The sequence below is a fragment of the Mytilus edulis genome, chromosome 7 (assembly GCF_963676685.1).
Source record: "Mytilus edulis chromosome 7, xbMytEdul2.2, whole genome shotgun sequence".
Lineage (NCBI taxonomy): Eukaryota > Metazoa > Mollusca > Bivalvia > Mytilida > Mytilidae > Mytilus > Mytilus edulis.
The window spans coordinates 47,599,541-47,624,445 of NC_092350.1; the positions used below are offsets into that span (position 1 = coordinate 47,599,541).

The following is a 24,905-nucleotide window of genomic DNA, read 5'->3' on the forward strand; positions in this document are numbered from 1 at the left end:
AAAAAATTTAGTATTAATATTTTGATCGAAAAATTTGATAAAAATATCTCAAACCAGTAAATGACAATATATAATCTTAATTTTGATTGGCTTCATCATCAAAATATTGAATGGATATTCATGGTAACAACTGTTATAATGTTCCCTTTCATGAATGTGACCTACCGAATTAGACTATTTACCGGATTTGTAATCACATAAGCAACACGACGGGTGCCACATGTGGAGCAGGATCTGCTTACCCTTCCGGAGCACCTGAGATCACCCCTAGTTTTTGGTGGGGTTCGTGTTGTTTATTCTTTAGTTTTCTATTTTGTGTCATGTGTACTATTGTTTTTCTGTTTGTCTTTTTCATTTTTAGCCATGGCGTTGTCAGTTTGTTTTATATTTATGATTTTGACTGTCCCTTTGGTATCTTTCGTCCCTCTTTTATATGTAAATAATCTTTTTTCATGATGAAATACTCCTGTCATGTGTGTTGTATATACATTATGTTTAATGATAAACGTACTGTTCTGTTCTTTATTTATATCGTATGTTCCTAATGTCTTCACTCCTGTTCCCTTTTCACGAATGTGACCTACCAGATATGACTTTTAACCGGGGTTGTACTAACACGACGGGTGCCATGTGTGGACCGGGATCTGCTTACACTTCCGGAGTATTTGTGATGACCCAAATATTTTGTTGGGTTAGTGTTGATTAGTCTTTATTTTTTTTATATTGTGGTTTGTGTACTATTGTTTGTCTCTATGTCTGTCTGTCTGTTTGTTTTATTCTTTTGTAGCCATGGTGTTGCTAGTTTGTTTTTGATCTAGGAGTTTGGATGTTCCTCTGGTATGTCTGGCCCCCTTGTTTAAGTATGTCCCTTCTGAACAGCAACCCTTTATCAATGAAGTCATGATAGGAAACGCAAGCCCTAGTGATTAGTATCAACTGACATACATACTCATCAATAGGTGCTGATGGAGTATGTCTACATAGAATTGTAAAGGTAACTATTGGAAAGCTTATCATCTCTTTTGTCGTAAAGTTCTATTCACAACCGACCCTAATTGGAAACTTTTAGATGTGAGTTAAGATATAAATCAGACGCAATTGTATCTGTCGTATCTTTTATTTCAAGTTCAATAGGATCAAAAGTGAAATCACAAAAATACTGAACTCCAATATGAAAAATACTTAACCGAATGGCAAAATCAAAAGCTCAAACACATCAAACGAATGGATAAGAACTGTCATACTTCTGACTTGGTACAGGCAATTTCCTATGTAGGAAACGGCGAATTAAACCTGGTTTTATAGTTAGCTAAACCTTCTACATCAAATTCCATTATATTGACAACGATGTGTGTACAAATCAAACAGACATTATATGTGAAAATGTCAAAATTAGGGTTACGGCATTCAACATTTTGTTATCATCTTAATCACTGTAAAAACTTAATGGAACGAAGAAGCACAAAAACGGTATACATCAAATTTAACCACCTCATTTTGCTTTTTTATTATACGATTTTATTTAAATATGTTCAACATGTTCAAGGTGTATCTATCTAAAAAAAAATACTGATAGCAAGATGGAATAATGTAAAGCATAAGTAATGAAGAAAGTTTAAGCTATGAAATACCATTTTTTTCTGGGTTAAATTTCAAGTGGCAATTACTTCCAATTTTTCTACGCCTGATAAATCTTCTCTTAGGAAGAGTGAATCGGACCTATTTTTAATATTTTTTCTGTATAACAAGCTATATTACCAAAAAAACCTTATTTTACAAGTAAAATGTTTTTAGATGATTCAAGTTTTCCACATTGCGAATTATTATTGTTACACGGGCATTCAAATTCTAACCTTCAGAACATTCGAAAAGACAATGTCACTTTTTCTAATAGGAAATCCAAGTGCAATAATTTCATTAACAGTAAACTTTAACTTCCACCGCAAGCACTGGAGTATTGTTTTTGAAATATTCATGATGTCCTTGGTGTACAATAGACAAAAAAGAATTAATCTTTTTTAAAATAAAGTTTAGTAGTGTCAATCTATTTATGTTAGTCAAGGCGAAGCAGATATCTACATTTACAAATGTATCTTATGTCAAGTAAAGTGTTATACATAGACACCAAACGATTTGTTAGAGGGTTTTTTCTTTTTTGCGAAACGTAGAGTGAAAACCTTATGCTATCTTTTGATAATTCTTATAAAAAATAATCAAATCTACACGTCTATTGATTACACAAAATTTCATTTTTTCTGTAAACGTGTTAAGGTAGGCTTGATTAACGTATTCTGCTTTTATTCTTCAATACAGTTTTTGATGGCCATATACAATTATAATGCATAGCCTTACAGCAACTCGTGTAAGTTTATTAAAAAGACTTCCAGAGGCCTGAATCGATAATTTTGTTTAACATTTTAAAAGCGAGCAACATTAAAATCTTATGCACTAGTGGTACCAGTAATTTTCTTTTTCACACTTTCCAAAAATATTCAAACACGAAACAAAGCAACACAATGTGATTTGATGACAGTACATTATATAGAAATCGTTTAAAAATACAGTTATTATACTAATTTTAAAATCTTGTTGAACAAGTAAGCTGTTCGGAGTTTTCCTCTTTCAATTATATTTCTTTCAAATATACACTAAAAGTTAAAGTTGTACCACACCATGGCAAACTAGACTGTGTTTACATTTTAAGTACAAACTTATCAATGATATTTAAAACTACACTACAAGTTACATTATATGTTGATATCGTTAAACGACTTCACAGTATAACTAAAATGTGAGAAAAAATATTCCTGTGAATGTAATACGGAAGAAATATCATTTATTTTCTTCATTCAAAATAAAATGTTCACATTACATAAATTACAATTATAATGAAAGACTGCCTTTTTCATTAATATCATTACATTAAAACTCTGTACGCAAGATCCTTAAAACTAAACAACTGTTACTACAAGGCTCAAAAATAGAAAAAAAAATTACATTTTAAATATAAAATTTATAAACTACATTCCGATGATAATTGTTCTATTGGTAACGTTGCGGCCTGTCTTGCAAACCATGTAATATGATATATATCTTAGTTATAATGAAGTTGCTTGTTCTATGATTTTTTTCCCTTTTATCAAATACATGTCTTATTTCGCTTTTTATTGTTTATCCTTATCCATTCAATGTTTGACCTCTGATTGCATCTTTTTTATAATTATTCGTGCAACCCTCGAAATTTTAACTGGATCATCTCTTGAACTACACAAAAACAAGACAGTCCCTTCACCTAAAGCATTTCGTCTCCCTACGGTGATTGCAAATTCTCTTTCGTTTCCTGTTTTTCCAAATTTTCGTACAATGTTAAATGACCAACAGCATGTTGGTGTCATTTTTTCAATGTTTTCTAATATAAAACCACTTTGTGTAACACGCAGTCTGTACTGTCCATTTAGTCCAAACTTCAAGGCATCTTCTACTGGTTTGACAGTGACAATGTAGCAAGGATCTAAATTGAAAGAAACATACTCTTTAATGCATTCCTAGGAATTTCAAAGAACATATTATTTTACCTCTTGTTAATTTTGGCCAGTTTTTGTTAACCGTCTTTGCCTTTGTAAAGATTGATACATCATGTACATGTTCTATAAATTTGAAGTGATGTGTTATACTCAGAGCCCTTAATTTTCAGTATATACCTTAACTATCCAATTAAGGATTATGTACCCTTGTGTTGATTAAATGCTAAACATATGGAAATTTTATAGAAAATCCACAGCCTTTCCCCTTGTACTCTCATATTTGGCGATTCCATGCTTGATAGATAGGTTTATTGCAGGCAGTGCTAGCAATGATTTCCTTAAAATAAGTTAGCCCCCTATAACCCCGATACAAATCAATCCGGACGTTGACGCGTTCGAAGCGATAATCAGGACAACATTTGGTATGACAACAATTTTAAATGCCTCTCTAGAACTTATTTGAGTATATATAAATATGTCAATGTGCATGTTAGTTTATTTATTCAATTATACAGTTGTTGTAAGTTTTAGATATTGCATAGAACGTTTGATAAAATTGCTAGATGCACAGACATGGTGCAATTTCATACGTTTTATGAGGTAAACAATGCTGAATATTTTTTCGTGCATACACCTTTGCATATTAAGACCTTAAGCAATAATAAATAACTAAACGTTGAATTACTACGTGTCCTCAAATGTTCCCTAGAACTTAGAATAAACACAATATCATACTAAATAAATTTTCTCTTACTGTATTGTTCGTTCAATCAAATGTGTCGCGTTCGCTGTGCGTTTTCAAATAATCACTGTACAGTTCGTTGACAAAAACCGTCACAAATCACTTTCTTGTCAAGGTATTCTAGATGGTGTCGGCGACCCTTTTTCTGTATTATATTGTTAATGTTTATCTGTTAACTTAGTCAAAGTAGTTTAACTTAAAATATCTGTCATCCAAAGCCAAAATTGCAATATTCAACCAGCGTGACATCTAATAGGAATGCTTCTATTGAAAATTGGGACTTTCAACGTTATTCCAGATGAAATGAACAGCGAATAAATATATTCCAGTAGAAATAAAGTTTCAAAAAGTATAGTACAGTCAATAAAACTTTAATGACTTACTTTTCACAATTTGAGACTCTTCCAAATGCCGATGTTGGTCCAAATTCGCCTAGACGAAAGCACACATAGGAACTCGTTGAAGTTAATTTTCCGAATGCCATAGATGGCATTCCAACTGCTTTATTTTTTTATTTTTTTTTTTAAATATAAAGCTTTGTAGATGTGATGTGGTGGCCAGTGAGACAACTTTCCACCAAAGTTTTAATGAAGTGGGTGTATAAAGCAATTATTATAGTCCAACATTTAACAATGAGGAAAACTTATACCATTAAAAAAAAAATTAAAACGATAAAACTAACGGTAATATTTTTATAACTTATGAATTATGTATTAAAGAAGAAGAAAAAATGACAGATCTATATAACCAATGTACTACAGGCTCCTGACGTTGGACCGACACAAAAAAAAATGCGGCGGAATTAAACACGTGAGCCCCGAACCCTCTCCTTAACCTGGGACACTGGTGTAACAGCACAACATGATAAAAAAAAAAACTGTACAGTTGCAATTGGCTCAACTCAAAATGTCGGTACAAGGGAAAAAAATTATATACAATATCGACAAAGGAATAATTTTAGTAACTGATAGTTATTTCAAAGCGAATTACAACTAAGAGGTAAAACATGTATCTAAAGTATTAATCAGTATATGTCCAATGCCTTTAGGTAAAGACGTAATAAAACGCATGGACTTGTACAATGCCAAATATAAATAGTATCGAGAGGATGTACGGTATTATGAGTTCTCATAAGTGTGCATATATTGTATTAATTAATGTTAAGTGATTAACCAGCATATATAACTTGCTATATTGTAGCAATTTTTTTGTTATTCATGAAAGAATTTGGTAAAGGATAACTGGGAAATAAACTATTAGATATGGTCACTTTGGTTTTTTTCCGATCGGCAGTATAACCTGACCGAAGTTGGCTACCCGTTTAGTTGTGTGGGATGTAAAAGTACGCAGTCACGTCCAGTCCGAATGGGAATATAAGATCCAATGTCTTGTGTAAAGAGAGTACTACGCTAACTACACTGTACGAACCCCTGCAAAAACTTTATGAGGGGTCCATAAATGACCTGTTGAAAGGCAATATTTGTGTCCTTATTCAATATACTTCATTTTATTCAATAATTCCGGAGGGCCTCCTTCCAGGACCTACAATTAGTACGCTACTTTGTGCTTATCCTGAACATGCATGACATATTTGCAAGTGAACGCTAAGCAACTAACAATCAGCCATTTCGTACGCGTGTCATAAACAAATAAAATGGTCCAGCAATTGTTCAGTACCAACTGCGAAACGTTTCATTTTTTATTTATAACTATTAAGACATGAAAGAAGAAACACAGCAAATGGCTAAGGTTAGGTTTATGATTGATACTTTGCTCATCTGCATAATTTACCAATGACGCCAAGGGTAACTGGGGAATATAAATATGGTCCCTTTGGTCTTCTCCGAAATAAGTTAAAATTTGAATGAAATGCATATGGGTTGATATAGACTTTAAGGTGCTTATAATAACCAGAATGACCAATCACTTAGATTTTGGCACCACAGTAGAAAGACTGTTATATTCGAGGAAATTAAGCATAATCTTTAAACCTTAAAAATTAAACAAACAGAAAAACATAATTGAAAGAGAAAACCAGTTATAATAAAGAATTATCTCTTCATCTTTATATCTTCACATAAAAGTAAATGTATTACTATTGATGGCTATCATCAGTTGCATGTTAATTGTATACACATTTTCTTTAGCCTTAATGTAACTCTATTGTAATCTATGACCCCTAGGATCCGCCTCTGAGATTCAGGCCAAAAGGCTTAACCTATAATCCATTGATTGTTTTTGAAGGCTGTCTATATAAAAAAATGTGGTATTGGAACAACTCTTCACAAGAAACCAAACGAAACAAAAATTAACAACTATAGGTCACCGTACGGCCTTCAACAATGAACAAAGCCCATGCCGCATAGTCAGCTATAAAACACACTGAAATGACAAATGTAAAACAATTCATACGAGAAAACTACCAGCCCAATTTATGCACAAAACAGTGAACCAAAAAATATATATAACCACTGAATTACACGCTCCTGGCTTTGGACAGGCACAAAAAGAATATGGCGGGATTAAACATGTTAGCGGGCACCCAACCCAGCACCTAACCGTACACTCAATGTTGTATTGTAAAAACTTTCAAAAATGCTATCAAATTAGAAACCGGACGTGTGTATCTGTATGCTTAGTCATATTTGCATCTGTCGAGATATTGTATTTTCCAACCTTTGATAACTATTCCTACCAATTTACACTTTTGTATACACAAGGATTTTTTTTTACATGTACAAATTTCCTCCAAGAGTGTTTCGACAATATAACGGATATTATGGGTTGCTGTCTGCATGTTATGGTGGGAAATTATTATTTTCATGCATGCATATTGGTTATAATCATACCAAAGCATAATTTAATACATGCAAAATTCATTGACAAACGCAATATTGTATCAACGAAGCGTACAGTATAAAAAGGTGTTACGACAACGAAGCATACACAACATGAAACTAAAGACACTTTAAAACGTGTATTTTTTGTTTCTAGATACACCATAAACAAACGATCTTTATAAGTTTGTTAATTTATACTATAAAATTTTCAAAAATGTATGTTTTAAAAACTAAGAGGTACGAGAAACATTAAGTTTTGAATATTTAAAAATACCAAGCACGTTTTATCATTGGTATTGTCGTGCGTTTGTTGATATTTGTATATAAAAATGTCACACATTTGAAAAACCTTTTAGTAACTAATGAGTATTATGGCTAAGAATATATTGGAGCAAAATATCCGAAGAATAGATCTTGGATTTTCTTTAAAAGTATTAATTCCTTACTGTCTGTTTTCGATTCGAACGCGTCAACGTCCGGTTTCATATGTATCGGGGTTATACAGGGTAAAGTTTATAAATTTAGATATATATATATATATATGGACCAATTCAAGTACACCTTTTATGGTGCGCTCGACTTTGGTGACCTAGTACGAGGTGTTTTGGAATTTAAAGGTTGTTTAGAACTTTTTGTTAACAATAAACGCAAGCAGATCATAGAAAAAACAAGTGAGTAATCTATGTTTAAAGTTTTATAACAAAAATATCTGTATTAAAGTCTGTGAATGTTCAACAAAAATCTTGGTTTTATTTTCACCAAATTCTCTGTTTCTACTAAATGCAATTAAACTATAAATTCTAATGCTTTGCGCGAAGTTTCCCCTTGATAAATGTACACAATGGTTCATCCCTATTATTCATTGTCTTTGCTGTTTTGATACTATTGTAGTTTGGACTTTTCGTAATTGAAAGGTCACAGCAGGGATCATAAAACTTAAGCACATATTTACAACTTTCGTTGTCTTATAGTGGTGAATTGATAGATTATTTAAGCTGACCATTTGCATCACAGGTGTTTGTAAAACTAAGTTTAATGCAGTGAAATTTCACTCACTAGTTTCATAGTTATCATATTTGTTTACTTTGTGACAATGAATTACGAGATCACCAGTTTATAAATGCAACTGACACAAATAGGGTACACATCGATTTATAAACCAATTTAGCGGGAAGACATTAAGAGAAGGCGATAAAAAGCAACTAGCAACAAATTAATTAAATAATTAAAGGTTTTGATTTCTTTTTCAATACATAAACTAAAATCCTAATCAGAATATGGGTGTCACATTCCCTTCAGGCATTATCACGAGTTTACTCAACTTTTGGTGTAAAGTATCACGGTCCTTAAAGTCATACGAAAGTTCAAACGAGACTAGAAATTTTAATGTTAGTACCAATAAGCAGCTGCGAGTCACAATATGAAGTGTTTTCTTTTTATCAACAGTAAATTGAAAGATGTCGGATCAAACTTGTAAACGTCAGTTCAAAATTATGACGTCGCTGATATGTCCGGGTTAAAGTTATTATGGCCGGGTAAACGTATTTGACAGCACAAAGCCGTGATATGAAATTTCATTTAGAACCGATCGCGAGGAGAGATATGGGTCCAGTAGGATGAGCGTTAATTATTGAACCATTGCATGCGCATTTTACAGACTAAGTCTTGCATGCACGTTTTATTTTAATATATTCGTATCGATGTATCGAGTCTATAACGTTAAATCGACACACAGTATTTCAGTCAGAGATTGTTGATCTCTTCCGATTTTGTTGTCTAAAGTGGACTGGGATATGCTTTGTTTATTTTTGAAAGCCGTACAGTGACCTATAGTTGTTAATTTCTGTGTCATCGGCAATCATTCCACATCTTCTTTTTAATATGGATCGTGACATTAATAAATAAGCAGAACATATCACGCAGAGCACTGTGAAAAGGGAATTTATAGATCCATTATACGCTCTGTGTTCATCTTTAAATGCGTTCCGATTCGTTTTTACCGTCCAGTGCGTGTTACTTGTTATTATCATTAATTTACGTATTTCCACTCGCACCTGCACTCTGCGATGAAAAAAATTCTAACATGAAGGGTTATATTCAAGATTTTGATAGTATAAAGGAATTTCCTCTACGTACACTTGTTTAATATTAAAACGTAGTTAATCAAGCACTTATGTTGGGGCCCTTTAAAATTTGTTGTTCGATTTGAGCAAAGGCTCTGTGTTGAAGGCCGTACATTAATCATTAATTGTTTACTTTTAAGATTTGAGAATATCTGCATAAAACATATCAACGTTTTATTCTAATTTGATGTTTCATATGACTTTAAGAACGTACAAAACTTATCGCCATCATCATCATCATCGTTTAGTTGTTTCAATTTCCTTTCACAAGGTTTCACAGTAGACAGTACCGCAACATAGTACCTCTCGTATAATGAATGACAACACTTAAACGATTGCACTGTACTCTTTTGAAGGTGGTTGAAAGCTCGAACGTTACTCAAAGTTAACCTAAACAATTCGCCAGAAATTGAGTAATTTTACAGTGAAGATATATTGATGTATCGTATTAAATCGTGATCAAGCGTAAAAAGCTCGAAATAAATCGTACCGACTTAAATCCTTAGGATCCGTGAACTTGAGGGATCTGTGAAACGTTGTAAAAGCAATTCGTGTATATAAAGTGGTATCAAGGAAGGGACATGATCAAAAACTCAAATATTGATTTAACAAACCTTCTTCATTTCTTATTGTTTCATACTGATCGTCAGGGGTGCCCTTGCTAACTACAGCATCTTTTGCCTGTTTCTGTTGAATTTTCCGTCTTACCAATGACAGATCACTTCGACTCGTCTGGACAACGATTTCACCAAATTTACTTATATTCACGCTTAAACTTTTCATCAAATCGTCGGTATTTAATGAGATGGAGACGTTTGATAGTTCACTGTTAGCTTGCATGGACTGACAGAGGCTTTCTGTATCCACCAAAAAATCTTGTTCAATCTGTTTACTGACAAGGAAAGTTTGAAGGTCGGATGCGTGCTGCTTTATTATTTCAAGGCTTATTTTCAGTTCATCTATCTCTTTTTCTTTCTGCTCTACAGATTCCAAAATTTTTCGGATTTTTTTCGTTTCGTCATTTTCAATTGTTTGAAGTTCTTTCAATAATTCTCTTTCAAGGCGATCGAAGCGTTCATTGATTGATTGCCTAGCTATCTTAATTTCCCTTTCGATCTTCTCTCTGTTGTGTTTGAGTGATGTTAGATTTCCTACACGATTCTGTTGAATCCTTTTTAAATTCTCAACTAGCTCCCGCAATGAATGATCGATTTCCAACATACTGTTGGAAGACTTAAGGCTAGAAATAATATCATTTATATATGTTATATCTGCGAGTTCTCTGCAATTTCCATGTTCTTCCTTGCTACATTTCGAACAACATGAACATGCATGTTTATGACAATATGCTAAATATCTTTCACCATGTGATTTGCAGTTTTCCTGTGTTTGGAATAGACTAATAGGTAACTTTTGATATTCGTTAACATGTATAACACCATGATTTCTTGTTGATTTCTTCAGAACATGATGCTCTTTGCATTCTTCACAGAGTCCTGTATTACATTGAAAGCACCACGCTGTTAATGGATTAGAAGAATGCTTGGAATTGCAGATGCCGCATACAAGAGAACTACTGGCCATATTCCTGTAAAATATCCTCAAAGATAAAACAGACATATCATAGCACAAATACAAGGCTTTATTGTTGTTTCAAAATGGATTATCTTCGATTATCTCCATCGTATACCAACTTTTGTGAACTAATTTAAAGCGATTGTCTTTCGGACAAGAAAAGCTTTAAGTAATTTGTGAAAGAAACATTTTTATAATAGAGGTTGATAAACGAACGTCTTGTTTCGCATTATTTGAAAAACTTCTATGAGGAAATGAATAGTTATCAAGGGTTCTAGGATTATAATTTAGTACGCCAGACGCGTGTTTCGTCTACATAAGACTCATCAGTGACGCTAATATCAAATTATTTATTAAGCCAACGAAGTACAAAGTTAAAGAGCACTGAGGATTCAAAATTCCAAAAACATGTGCCAAATAAGGCTAAGGTAATCTATGCCTGGAATACGAAAATCCTTACTTTTTCGAAAAATCCAAAGTTTGGCAAACAGGAAATTTATAAAAATGACCACATTATTGATATTCATGTCATTTGTTTAAATCCAATAAGTTTGATAAAGCAGGGATGTTCAAGTTGAAGTGGATATAGTTTATTTAGTTAAACTGGCATGACTATTAGAACCAGCTTGAATCATTGTTACCTACCATTTAATATTTAAAAAAATCCATTTCCGTTTCTTAAATTCACAATTACAATCAGAGCTGTTGTTTGCACCACTATCATGCGCCATAAAAACAAATCTTGACTTTCTCCATGTGATTTTATTATATTTTGTTATTTCAAAAACCTCTGTCTTCAGCCTATCAAACAACCAGGCTTGGCTTATTGTTGAACATTTTACGACGGGTAATTTAAAAAGATGCTTATTTCGACTTGGGTTTGAAAAGTATCTTTTTTTTTTAGATTCATGTATGCCATTTGTGTGTACATTAATATGATTAATACATATAAAAATAATAATTGTATATCATTTGATTTGATATACAGAGAATAAACTTAAAAAAGAAAGTATCTGTGTTACAGAATATACGAATCTGTTAATTAACGTAGAATAACATTATCTAATTACAACTTTACTATTTTTATATATAAACTATCTGATAGTGTGGTAACAACGAGAAACTGAATAAAGAACGTGTCTTAAAATAAAACTAATCTTTCGTGCGTTGAATCGGAGTTCTAACTTTTAACGAATGATTTAACGTGTTATTGTCCTACAAAAATATCCAACAACTTAAATTTGAATCTCTAAAAAAAAGAACATAAAGTGGCCAACCTGACCGGTAAATAATTATTAGTTGCGTTGAAGAATGACCTTGAACAAAGAGGAAGTGACATTCTCTCGTAAATCGATTCTACACACAGCGACAACATCTTAAAACTGATAAAATCTGAAGTATTGAAGAATTTACTATTTTTATATAGTTAAATATCCATAAAAAAAATTGTCAAATTGTTTTAGATATTTTATTAATATGGTCAAAGTGTTCTTTCAAGCTGCGGTTGAGGAAAAAATTGCCAAAAGTTAAATGCTTATCAAGTTGCCCCATTTTGTCTTCACGTACACGTTAGTCGAGCATAAATAAATGCACCAGGTATACATGGTATATCAATATGTGACATTGATTTACTGTCACTATAAAGTCGAATGATAAGAAACGTGGTGTTTTAAATCAGATCGAATTCGTTATTTATAAGGTTGACATTTTAAGTGATAATTTATCGTATTAAATTCTAACTCCTGTGGAATTTGACAGTTTGTTACTTTTAAATTCATTCAATTTGGTCTCTTGCATTCCCTTAATTCCTTTAACAGTACACCAGTTATTATCAGTGATTACAGAAGGAAACATCCATAGTGAAAAGGGTGATAGAGCAGGATGTAAGAAGATACTTTCCCCAAACACAAATCTATTGTAGAATCTTTCATCTAGCATGCGTTATTGATATGCACTTTATCAAAATGCACAACAAAACATCATACATATACTACTACCTTTATAACTAGGGCTGTTTTTAAACATAATCATGCATTCTGATCGTCGTAAGCTAAAGGTTAAATTCGTTAGCCTAGTTTCATATACACTGCGACCTGAAGAAGACAACAACACAAAACTGAAAAGAATTGTGATTGTGATCATAAATGTGTTTCATTTTTCATTTGGTTTATGTAAAATCTAAAATAATAACATCATTTAGTTTACTTTGAATTACATATAATGTTTAAAAAATAAACACAATACTAAATCAACCTCATAGTATAACATAAAACTGATCGCTGCTACGGAACTTTGAAGAGCTGAACCACATCCTCTTTAGATTTTGAAGTGTTTTTTTATGTAAATATTCAACTGATGGTACATATGAAAAACGCAATACATAATATTTTTTTCAAAATATTTTTCTTATTTCAATATTAACCTTCCAAAAAAGAGTAACAGTTTATACTTACCTTTATTGTTGCGGACATATCCTATCTTAAAGAAAGATCGATATATTTTGTCAACTTACTTTTGTATTTTATTACATGTACAAGATCCTACTTTAAATACCTCATGGTAAGATTTATCATAAAATATAAGTGTTTGTAATTGAAGGATCGATTAAGGACAACAAAACACCTATATTCGAGTTTACTTAAATAAAATAAAATATATAATCATAACTAGACCCATGTTCTTGGAGCTGCAGCTGTACACCATTTGATAAAGTCAATTGTAAAAAAGATCACAAACATTTTATATTTACAGTCGGTGTGAACAAATTACTTATAAGTTATGAAGAACTTTTATAATGACATAAAACATAAAAACAAAGAACATTCATATTACAATTAAACAATACACCTGGGGCCGTGTCAACGAAGCTGTCCTAGGACTAGGACATGTGTTAGGATGATCTTAGGACACGTCTTAGTCCTAAGTCAGGTTAACGAAAGTCTCCTAAAATAAGATATGTCCTAAATTTGGTCCTAAAGTTAGGACATACAAATAGGTGTCTTAGGATAGTCCTAAAGGTTACAATGTCCTAAAACGTAATAAAAACAACAAATATGGCATAAACTCAATACTAAAAATACATATACAATATTAAACTATCATACTGTTATGAGAATTAAATTAATACAACAATTTTTTTTTCAATTTTTGTTAAAGATTTAATTGTATTACATTATATTATTTCGTGCTGCCTTTTTTGAAGCCTAAAACATACAAGCATTAAAGCAACATTTTTGCGACTAAACTAAAAACTGTGCAATATTAATTTAAAAATGGGGAAAATTTGACTTTTTTTTTTAACTTATCCTCATTCGATACATGTAATAAAATCGAGTGGACCTAAGGACAAAACTAGTTCATCGACTAAAATTGCAGCACGAATATCGCATTTAACAAAGTTTCGTGACTATTTACTTTTGTTTTCGTTTTAAATTCATTTATATATCTTTTATCATATTATTAAACAACGTTATTTATTAGAATAACGTTAAATCTTTAACTTTTATTTTGCGTTAATTGTTTTCCATATAAAAGTCCTCCCCCTCTCTTTATACATATAGATACTAAAATACCATTAAATCTATGTCATAGCAATCTCAACATCTTTTTTCAATTAAAAAAATGTGTTAGGATGGTCCTAGGACCATCGTAGTTAGGACTGCCTTACGACAGCTTTGTTTTACATCCTAAGACATGTCTCAGGCACGTCCTAAGACCATCCTAAATAACGTCCTAAGACATATCTTAGGACATATCCTAGGATACTTTCATTGACACGGCCCCTGACATACGAACAAAACAAAAAAGCATGAAATAATACACACTCTTGGTTAAATTAATAAAAAAGAAAAAGGCACATTAATAAAGTAAGTAGAAACACAACATGAACAACGCAAACAACATGGTATCACATAAAATACATGTAAGCAAGAAGAGTTATTGTAGCATGCAAATCAAATTATCGTGCAGCAAGAATTCATAAAATGAAATGAAATACAAGTAACAGATTTGTTGAGAGCAAATATTTGTTTGTGTGTTGGTGTTGCATTCATTCTGTAAATTTATGCCAAATCCATTTTGTCAGTTCTTTATTTTTCAGGTACAGATTTTTCCGTACATGTTTTTAAGGTTTTTGAACTGTTTTCAATTTTTCCGTGGAATAACATTTTGGTTTTGTTGTGATTATTTTTTTTCGTCAGGGAATTGTGTTTCTCAGACGTCACATGTCAAACAGATAGTTTTGATTTGATGTCCTACAGTTATAGGGCGTTTAAAAACCCCGCTGTTCAATCGAACACTTTTTACTACGTGAGTTTTCTTCATGGACAATAATCGACACTGTTTATCTTGTTATCACTTTTCATCTATCAGAAATAGCAAAAAGTATCGCTTAATATTTTTCACATAAATATTCGATACTTTCTGGAAATAAGGTGTTTCGTTTTACTAAACTGACTCAGCTACAAATAGAATATAGTAATTCCCGTTTTTGTATTTGGCATGATTGATAAGTGTTTTTGAAACTAGCAAGTGAATTAAATTAAAATTGAGAGTCGAAATGAGGAATGTGTCAACGAGACCAAAGAACAAAACCCAGTCGAAGGCCCCCAATTGGTCTTCGAAATTTTGATTTGAGTTTCACAGTCATGTTTCAACTTTAGTATTTTGCTTGCTCTTGTAGCTCTGTAAATTTTATCGACATACATTGTTGTCTAATTGTAAGTTACGATGTAATGCAACGCCAAAATGTTAAGGCCACAGGACTCTGAAGGCTTTTACAACTTTTAAAAGGTGTTTGATCGGACTACTTCTTAAGACATAAAACACCTTGTGTCATACATTATGGAATATGTTGCAGATCAGCTTGTTTATATTCTAGATCCAATGGAATTTTGATGTTGATCAATTGAGAAACTGACCAAGTTCTATATATTTTTTATGTTTAAAAGTTATTTTAAGAAAACAAAATATGATTTTCATTGGACAACATTCTAAGCATATGTAAAACTATACTTTATACAAAGGTTATCACAAGGAAAGAAATAAACGTTTCATTTTAAATACTTGTTCACGGTTGGCTGGAAAATGATCAAAATCGATCTCAACTCATTTTCACTAAAGAATATCCAAATATATGGTTATAAAATGCTGCAACAATCAATACACTAAAATATCTTTTTGTCGATATAAAATATTCAGTGTATGATCAAACTGATAAATTATATTGATAATAATTTATTACATTAACAATTAACAATTAATATCCTGATAAACATTTAAAACTTGCTCCTGTCGAAGACATCGTAGAAGAACCATAAAGTTAGAAAAAACAGATTTTAACTGTAGATACATAAATTCTAATAGTGACTGGAGTGTTATCCAGGCACATATTTTATTTGAAAAGACTCGAAATAGTTACCTTTAACTTTTTCAAAATCAACTTGGATTTTCATAAAGCTATACAGCTATCTCAATTAATATCAATCTGACATAATGCCAGGTTCTTTAGTAGTTTGGTGTTTTTCTGTCATATTCAATAGGTAAACAAAAACTATAATTTGTTAAGATCAGTTATTATTTGAACTTAATCAAAAGAGAAAATTCTAGCTTTTTTGACCTGTTACTTAAATCCTTTCATTTGACAGAAATGAACCAAACTACCAAATAACTTAGAATTTAGTCAGATAAATATATAACTAAGTTAGATTGGATGCTTCAGACCAGTCGTGACTACATTTCAAGGTCAAGACTTAGTCTAGACAGGTAGAGACTGGTAGAGACTAAACCAAGACTGGTCGAAACCATTTCAAACTATACCAAGATTATCAAGTACTAAATCAGACTAATTAATTAAGTCGATACCAAAGTCAAGTTCAATACAGTTACTGGCGAGATTATGTCGTGTCTAATCAAGTAAAATTTTGAAGCTTTTTATAAAATTTATCATAATTTAGGCACACATCTTCTTATATCAGGTGTTTCTTCAATAATTGACTATCTTGGGTTTTTTTTCAAGTAAAAATGCATATATAGGCTACAACCTTTCGTTTAACCCTGTTTTTTATTTTTACAAAACTGCAAGATTCTATACTTATTGCTTATTGCTTTTTTTAGAGTATATGTTCCTGCAATATATTGAATGTTTCTATATAGACTTTGTTTTACAAGTGCTATGAACAAAACTGCAGAAAATATGACAGTGATAAGCTAAACTTATGAGAGTATATAAATAATCTAGTCCTTATATTGTTATTACGAAAACGTATATTTCACGTGTTGCCTAACACTTCAAGTTCTTCTTTAAGTATTGTGAGTGTTAATTGATAGGTAGATTAAAAAGTGAGGAGGAAAATACACTTAACATTTTCTAAAGAGGCAATACAATCTTTAAACATTACACAGAAACGAAAGAATGTGAAAATCTATACGGTCTTAAATGAATGTATTACTATCGTATTCACTTTCAATTGAAGCAATTATTTTCAAAACATTATCTTACTGAATAAACCAGAATATTGTTTAATGGACATTAAATTATAAGATCCAACATTAAAAGTGTATAGCTTTGGTTTTCTATATTTCATTAATAAATGGATCGAATCAGATTGTTTTCAGGTAATGTTAATATATTCTGTGCTTATAAAAGCCTTTTTTATGAACAAATTTCTAAAGTTCCAGCGTATTCTGTATTCCTGGCGTTTGCTTTGAATGTCTACGTTTGTGCGTTTTTGATAAAGGTAAAGTTTTTATTTCATTTAGATACAGTTCGTGGTTTAAATTAAGTTTAGACACATCAATTACTTTATTAAACTGTTATAGACCTGTATAAACTTTAACAGGGGTGTACTACTTTTTTACCTTAATATGATTAAAAGATAACATCTGAAGTATTTTATTTTTTTTAATCGCATTTTTCTGAACTTTAAATCTAGATTGACTTTTTTTCATTTATTTCAAAAGTACATAACATGCTTTAATAATAAAGGGAACTAAGTGTTTTGCATTTAGATTTGACTGTCCCTCTGGTATCTGTCTTCCCTCTTGCATTTAGGGTTGACATACAATTCGGGTTTAAGTTTTCAACATCAACACCTTAAAAAGTAAAATTACAAAAATACTGAACTGAAATACTGAAATTCAAAACGGAAAGTCCCTTATTAAATGGCAAATTTAAATTATAAAACACATCAAACGAATGGACAACAACTGTCATATTCCTGACTTGGTACAGACATTTTCAAATGTAGAAAACTGTGGATTGAACCTGGTTTTATAGTGCTAAACCTCTCACTTGTATGATAGTTGCATCAAATTCCGTTATATTTACATCGATGCGTGAACAAAACAAACAGAATAGGTAAAATAGTCAAAATATCGTTACAGAAGTCATCACTGTGTTACAATCTCAAAACAAACAATCATTAATCTACAGCAGCTAACGATTTTTTTTTTAATTAGTTCATTTTATTTAGATAAATGAACTTATTGTTCTTGCTATTCACTTTCAGGTTAACAAGGGCAGGCGAGATGCTAGATTGTAACCCTAAAGACAGGTCAACACCATATAGCAAGTTTTAGGTGTCTATAAATACTATCATTACTGCAAGTGAATGATGGACTGTTAGATGTTAAATCAAATACAAACTTTATATTGATTAGTTTAATGTTTCTTCCCAATTACATTAATATTTTATGTCTTCAAGTCAAGACTAGCTGCATTATTAAACGAATATGCTCCACTAGATTATAGAATATAACAAATTGAGATCACTTAAACTAAATTGATACAAAACGTAAATTTGACTACATATAAACATGATGATGTCACAAACATAATAGTAACTAAGGACACATTTGAAAGATGAAACAGGAAATTTGTTTAAAGAAACATTTGAGTACTGCATTGAGAACATCAAAATATATAAGGATTCAATTGAATTATTTTTTTTGAACTCATATCAAGCATGAATCTATCAAATCGAGCAATTACAGTTTTTGTTTATGTGATTTTGGCGAAACATTGTGAATCTTTAATGAAAGATGTTTGTGACAGAGATGATTTAGAATGTCAGCATCCGAACAAAATTGATAAAACCGGGCATTTAGAAACCGGCAAAAGTCAGCAAAACAACATCTTACGTAGAATTACACGTGTCAGCATGCTGGAATGTATCAAAGAATGTTTTGTGACATCACAATGCATGGCTGTAAACTACAGAAAGAACTGGAAACTTTGCGATTTGCTTGCTGAACTTCCTCCTGACAAAAATCTCCGAAATGAACTTGGAAGCATATATACGAAGGTGTCAACGTGGAATAAGGTATGAATTGATAAAAGTTGTTCGAAAAAACATTTATGGACACATATTTCTTTGCAAAATGTTGGATATCTAGTAAGCCAATACATCACATCTGTTTATGGTACTGTGGATTCATTATTACTCGTTGGATAGCAATTGTCGTTGGTTTCGTGGGAATAGGTGAACCACGAATGTAAATGTTCAGCGAAATATAAAATATAAAGTTGTATCCAGACTTTGGCAGAACCACGAAATCACATATCCACGAAAATGCAAAGTTTCTGTAATCCACGAAAATAAATGAATCCACAGTATTTTTATATAAGACATCTTTCAAAAATAATTGCCAAAAAAAAAAATTTAAACGGGCAATTCAAATTCACCTTCAGCGTTACGTATACAGACAGTGTCATTTTGGAATCAAAATATTTAAAAAAAAAAAAATACATAGTGTTTGCTTTTAGATACCCGTCGTATTCATTTATGTAATGAATCTTAAATTTGAAAAAAATCAGCAATAATTGTAAAATAACACCAAATGTTATATATATATAATTTTACTTAATGTTTGGAAATATGTTTTAACTAAACAAATGTCCGCGTAATTAGGGAAAACGTAGAAGGGAAACCAACTATTCCGAATGAGATAATACACCTCTACAATAGTGTTGACTATCTTTATTGGACTAGTTGCGTTTTTCTTATCATATTGGAAACATATCAATTTTGTGAAAGATGTAGGTGTGGAGCTAAGGTAGATAGTATATAATACACAACGGATGTTTAATACTGTGCAGAATGTCGACAATGTTTCTAATAGCCAGAAACACATGTGTTCGACACATGATTTGATAGGAGATAAAGGTTTTTTTTCGATAATAATGTGGTTTTTTTCTATTTTGTTTTAATTGCTTAGTGATGAATATTTTCCTTATTATAGAAAAGCAATTATGCTTAACCCTTAAAACATACTGTAAATCAGGACCTTGTTAATATCTTTTTAAAGGGAAAATAGCAACCAGTTTTTATGACCTTTTGACATCACTCGATTATGCACTGTAAATGGAACAACTTGTACAAACGTTGCACAATTATCGCGAGGACGGGTAGCATCATCTGGGGAAAAAATCGAATTACAGGAAAATTTCCCAGCCTACTGGACAATCACAGTTCAACAACAACAAAGAAAACGACAAACATGTACAATGTTTTATCATATAAAAAAGCAACAAACATGCACATTTGTTGTCATCAAGCTAATTTTTATCTTAAAAAACTTCACCAGTTCACAGCTGTAATATTATAAACCATTGCCGTGACGGTAGCCTATTCATTTACCGTGATTTTTTTCTAGGATATTCGCATTCTAAATCTGTTGCTGAAATGAACACACCATATTATATTCATTTTTTTTATGTGGTAAATTTCATTAAGTTTGAATTGTCTAATAAGCTGATTTCTGTTTACTAATTGAAATGTTTTAAAAACTTCCCATTAACGTTTGTAATTTTTGTATGCACTGTCTGGGATTCAAACACCTCCTTGAAGTCTGTTATGTATCACTGACATTAACACATCGACGAATGTACGAATATAAAGATATAAGAAGATGTAGAATGAGTGCCAATGAGACAACCTTCGATCCTATCATGATCGGTCTTTTTTATGTCTTAAAGTTTAAATGATTGACACAATGAATAACGTTGGGTCGTTTGAAAGTAACAATTGACCCTTCTTAATATTATTACACAATAAGTGGAAATCACGTGATCATTTTGTTGGTGGTTTTGCTACTAAAATACAAATAAGCTAGTAACAAATAAAATTACTTCATATATTTTTATATACTATTTATTATCAGTTGGCAACCCATGATGACACCTGTAGTCTTGAGGACAGGCCCGCATCATATGTAAAATTCGAAATGTCCATAAATACAATCAATACTATGAGTGGATGTATGACTGTAAAACTTAATATCGATTAGTTCAATGTTTCTTTACGCAAATACATTAATTTTTCATGTTTTCACGACCTGCTGCATATTACACAAATATGATACATAAGTTTATAAAATATAACAATTCTGGATCACTTAGCGTGAAGTGAAAATTTGAATTTAATGCATGTACTAAATATTTATTTGGAAAAAGTACAATTGTGTATTTCCAATTCATAAAATTGGCAAATTAAATTGGTGAGAAACCTAATATGCCTTCTGTTTTTTTCTGTTGTATTATAGTGCGTTTGCCCTATTGTATATTTTTAGCTTTCTTTATTATAGACATCGTGCATATCTGGTAATGGTAGTTTTTGAAACATGTGCTGGCCGCGCAGTAACCATTTAACTGTTATAAAAGATTTTTATAATGTTAATACATGTATTATATATTAAAGATTTGTTATAGACATTTTCCAAAAAAACCAGTAGATTAGTTAACATTTATTGTTATTCAGTTTCAGCCGTTGTACAACAAATATTTTCCAGTAGTGTTATATTTTAGGCTCTTGCTGGGGCATGTGCAGATCACCAATGTCAAGATGGAAACAAATGTGAAAAGAAAGGCGGTGAAATAATGTGCACGCCTGCATGTAAGACATTAGTGTTTTATTTATTGTATATCGGAATAATTACATTAGATGTATGTTTCATCATAATACTTTATTCTGATTGGCTGACTGCACATCACGTGTTATTCCTAAAGCAATTGCATCTCTCAATAAAACTTTTCATTTCATGATAACACGTGGTCCCACAATAAAGTGCACAGGTGAATTAAATAAAACAATTATAAAGTTCGTGTTTGCATGATCATAGGTAAAAAATGTAATTATAAATATTGAATGCTTCTTTTTGTAACTTCATAGGGTTGTAAAAGCGTTGACCGTACGCACATTTTAAGTATGAAGCGCTTCCGCGCTTCATACAAAATGTACTTCGGTCAACGCTTTTACACCCCAACGAAGTTACAAAAAGAAGCATTCAATTCTTAAATTAGTTTGTTTGTTGGTGTTTGACCGATGCTATATCATGACACCCAGTTTTTCTTCATGGAAAGATCCTGCGTATCGGGAGAAAGCAACAAAACTTTCATGTCAACAAATAAGATTTGAAGCAAACACAACTCACCATAAACAGGCTTTGAACTCAGAACCTCAGAGATTTCAGACTGTGAAAACCTTAAATAACAGAATTGTGTATTTAAAACTCCTTTACACGAATTGTTCAGCAAATATGACACGAGGCGTGTTAACATTTTTAGACAGGCATACTCATGGTTTACTCTCAAAACCTACAGTCAAACATGCATTCACAGTTTATTTGTAACAGCGGTCGCATGCCTCCAATAGTCACTTTCTGTATTTAAAAAACTCCTTTACACGAATTGTTCAGCCAATATGACAAAAGGCGTGTTAACATTTTCAGACAGGCATACTCATGGTTTACTCTCAAAAACTACAGTCAAACATGCATTCACAGTTTATTTGTAACAGCAGTCGCATGCCTCCAATGGTCACTTTCAGACCCTCCTTAACATTTTGTAAATATGATTGAACTCGCATCAGCGTCAACTCGGATAATCTAAAGCGGTCAGCTTAGTTTCGAACGAAATTGTCGAATCATTTTTAAACAACGGTACCTTACAACCAAACATCTTCTCAATATTGGAGTCAAAGTAAAAATTGAAACCCGTTTCTATCATGATCGCGCAATCGAAAACGACATCATTAATTCCACGTGTTCCACTCTTTCACTTTATTTTGAAAACCGTATCACCAACTTATTGGTTTTCAAATTTTAAAACTTTACTTGTGATATTTTGACTCAAAATGTATATTCATTTATGAATCTTCACTGCCTACAGTATTTTCTTACTTCGATTGACTTAGTCACAATCCATATGATATGTTTAAAAATGTAGGTTTGCCTATACTATGAAGAAAGAAATTAATGCATGCATTGAGTATTTACTTTTGCAAACGAAAATAATGCCAAAACAATTAATGTTATATGTTTAATGCACCATAACTAAAAAAAGCAAAATGATATTTGAAATATTTTGAAGTTCTTTTTCTAAATTTATCAAATTAATTTTTTAATCTATTAGGATTTTTTTCTCAAGGAATAACTTGACCATGACATTTGTATACCAACAGACTGTAGTGACATTGCTCCGGAGATTCCAAATGCAACCTGTATAGAAGAGTTCGGACTGTACCGTAGCCGTGGTGTTGGTAACGAGTTCAAGTGTAATAAAGGTTTTAAAGTGATCGGAAACCCATTCGTTATTTGTAATGAAGATGTAGAATGGAAGATATTATTTTGTTGTATAGAAAACAGTAAGCATATAAATATAAGGAGACGTGGTGTGAGTGCCAATGATTTTTTTATAATGATAATTGTATAATGAAGGATTTGCAATATTTAGATAGTTTTAAATAATTATTTCATTTTTCTAAAACAAAAATTTAGGAATTCATTTTAAGTTATAAAATCTTAGGAAGACTCCCTACAGTGACCATCAGTTAAAGATAGAATTAGTCATGGATGTAGTTGATTCTATATATTTTAGCAGTAGGGCCCCGCGATTCTGGTGACATACTGTTTGTACATTGAAATGGTCATTGATTGAATAAATCCTATATTTCAGCACTAATGTCCCTCGATTTTGGTGAGACACCTGTACAATACCCTTCAGTTATACATAGAATGGTTCATAGCTTAAATTGATCCCATGTTTCAGCACTAAAGCCCATGGAGTGTTGTGACATACCAGAACAGTAACCAGCAGTTATACATTGAATTTATAATTGATATAATTGAGCCTATATTTCAGCACTAAAGCCTATGAAGTATGGTGATATACCAGTACAGTGACCATCAGTTATATTTAGAATTGATAATTGTTCAATTCATTCTGTATTTTAGCACTAAGATCCCTCGATTGTGGTCACATACCAGTCTATGACCATCAGTTATATTTAGAATTGGTCATTGTTCAATTCATCCTGTATTTTAGTACTAAGGCCCCGCATTTGTGGTAAGATATCTGTCGCTGACCATCAGTTATATCTAAAATTGATCATTAATATAGTTGGTCCTTTATTCCAGCACTGAAGTACCCTCCCTTGTGGTAAATACCAGTACAGTGACTTTGAGATATACATATACTTTATCATTGGTATAATTAATCCTATATTTCAGCACTAAAGCCCATTGATTGTGGTGACATACCAGCACAGTGTTCTTCAGGTGTTTATACCATATACCCTACAACGGGAAGTTCATTAGATGTCTACTGTGATATGGTGACGGAATCTGGTGGATGGACTGTATGCTATCCATATTTTTGTGAATTTATACTGGTTCTCTTTTCATAACATTAAATCTTGCCATCTTGTCCCTATTTGGTTGGACTGAGTGTATTTAAGAAACTAAGAAAATATCAACATAGAAATAATATCTTAACACGTATGATAACTACAAAATGCTGTGACGGACAGAAAATATTCCTCCCCTTTAAATAACAACACAGAAATAAAATAAAATATCAACTAGTACTTCGCCAACACTAATATTGAACTCGTGCACATGGAGGCTAGTCTTCTGCTGATCCTCTTGTAGAACCAGTTACGTTAGCAGAGATTGTTTAGAATAAGACGAATAAAATCAATTCACATCGGTCGTAATAGATGTCTTCTCGTTTTTCAAAATATCGGTTCAATCAATCTTATTGATCTTTGTAAATTTCATACAAAAAATTCTAATACAAATAAAAACAATTGGAAGTCGAGAACAA

General features: G+C 31.7%; 1 protein-coding gene across 1 annotated transcript; it reads right to left on the reverse strand.

Annotated features, from left to right (window-relative positions):
* Positions 1–1,857: 1,857 nt before the first annotated feature.
* On the reverse strand, positions 1,858–13,353 carry LOC139481651 (transcription intermediary factor 1-alpha-like). The gene is made up of 3 exons (XM_071265097.1): positions 13,258–13,353; positions 9,844–10,817; positions 1,858–3,511 (listed from the first exon to the last, which is right to left on the reverse strand). Exons 2-3 carry the CDS (start codon positions 10,811–10,813, stop codon positions 3,186–3,188), a joined length of 1,296 nt encoding a protein of 431 aa, XP_071121198.1. The 5' UTR covers positions 10,814–10,817; positions 13,258–13,353; the 3' UTR covers positions 1,858–3,185.
* Positions 13,354–24,905: the final 11,552 nt, after the last annotated feature.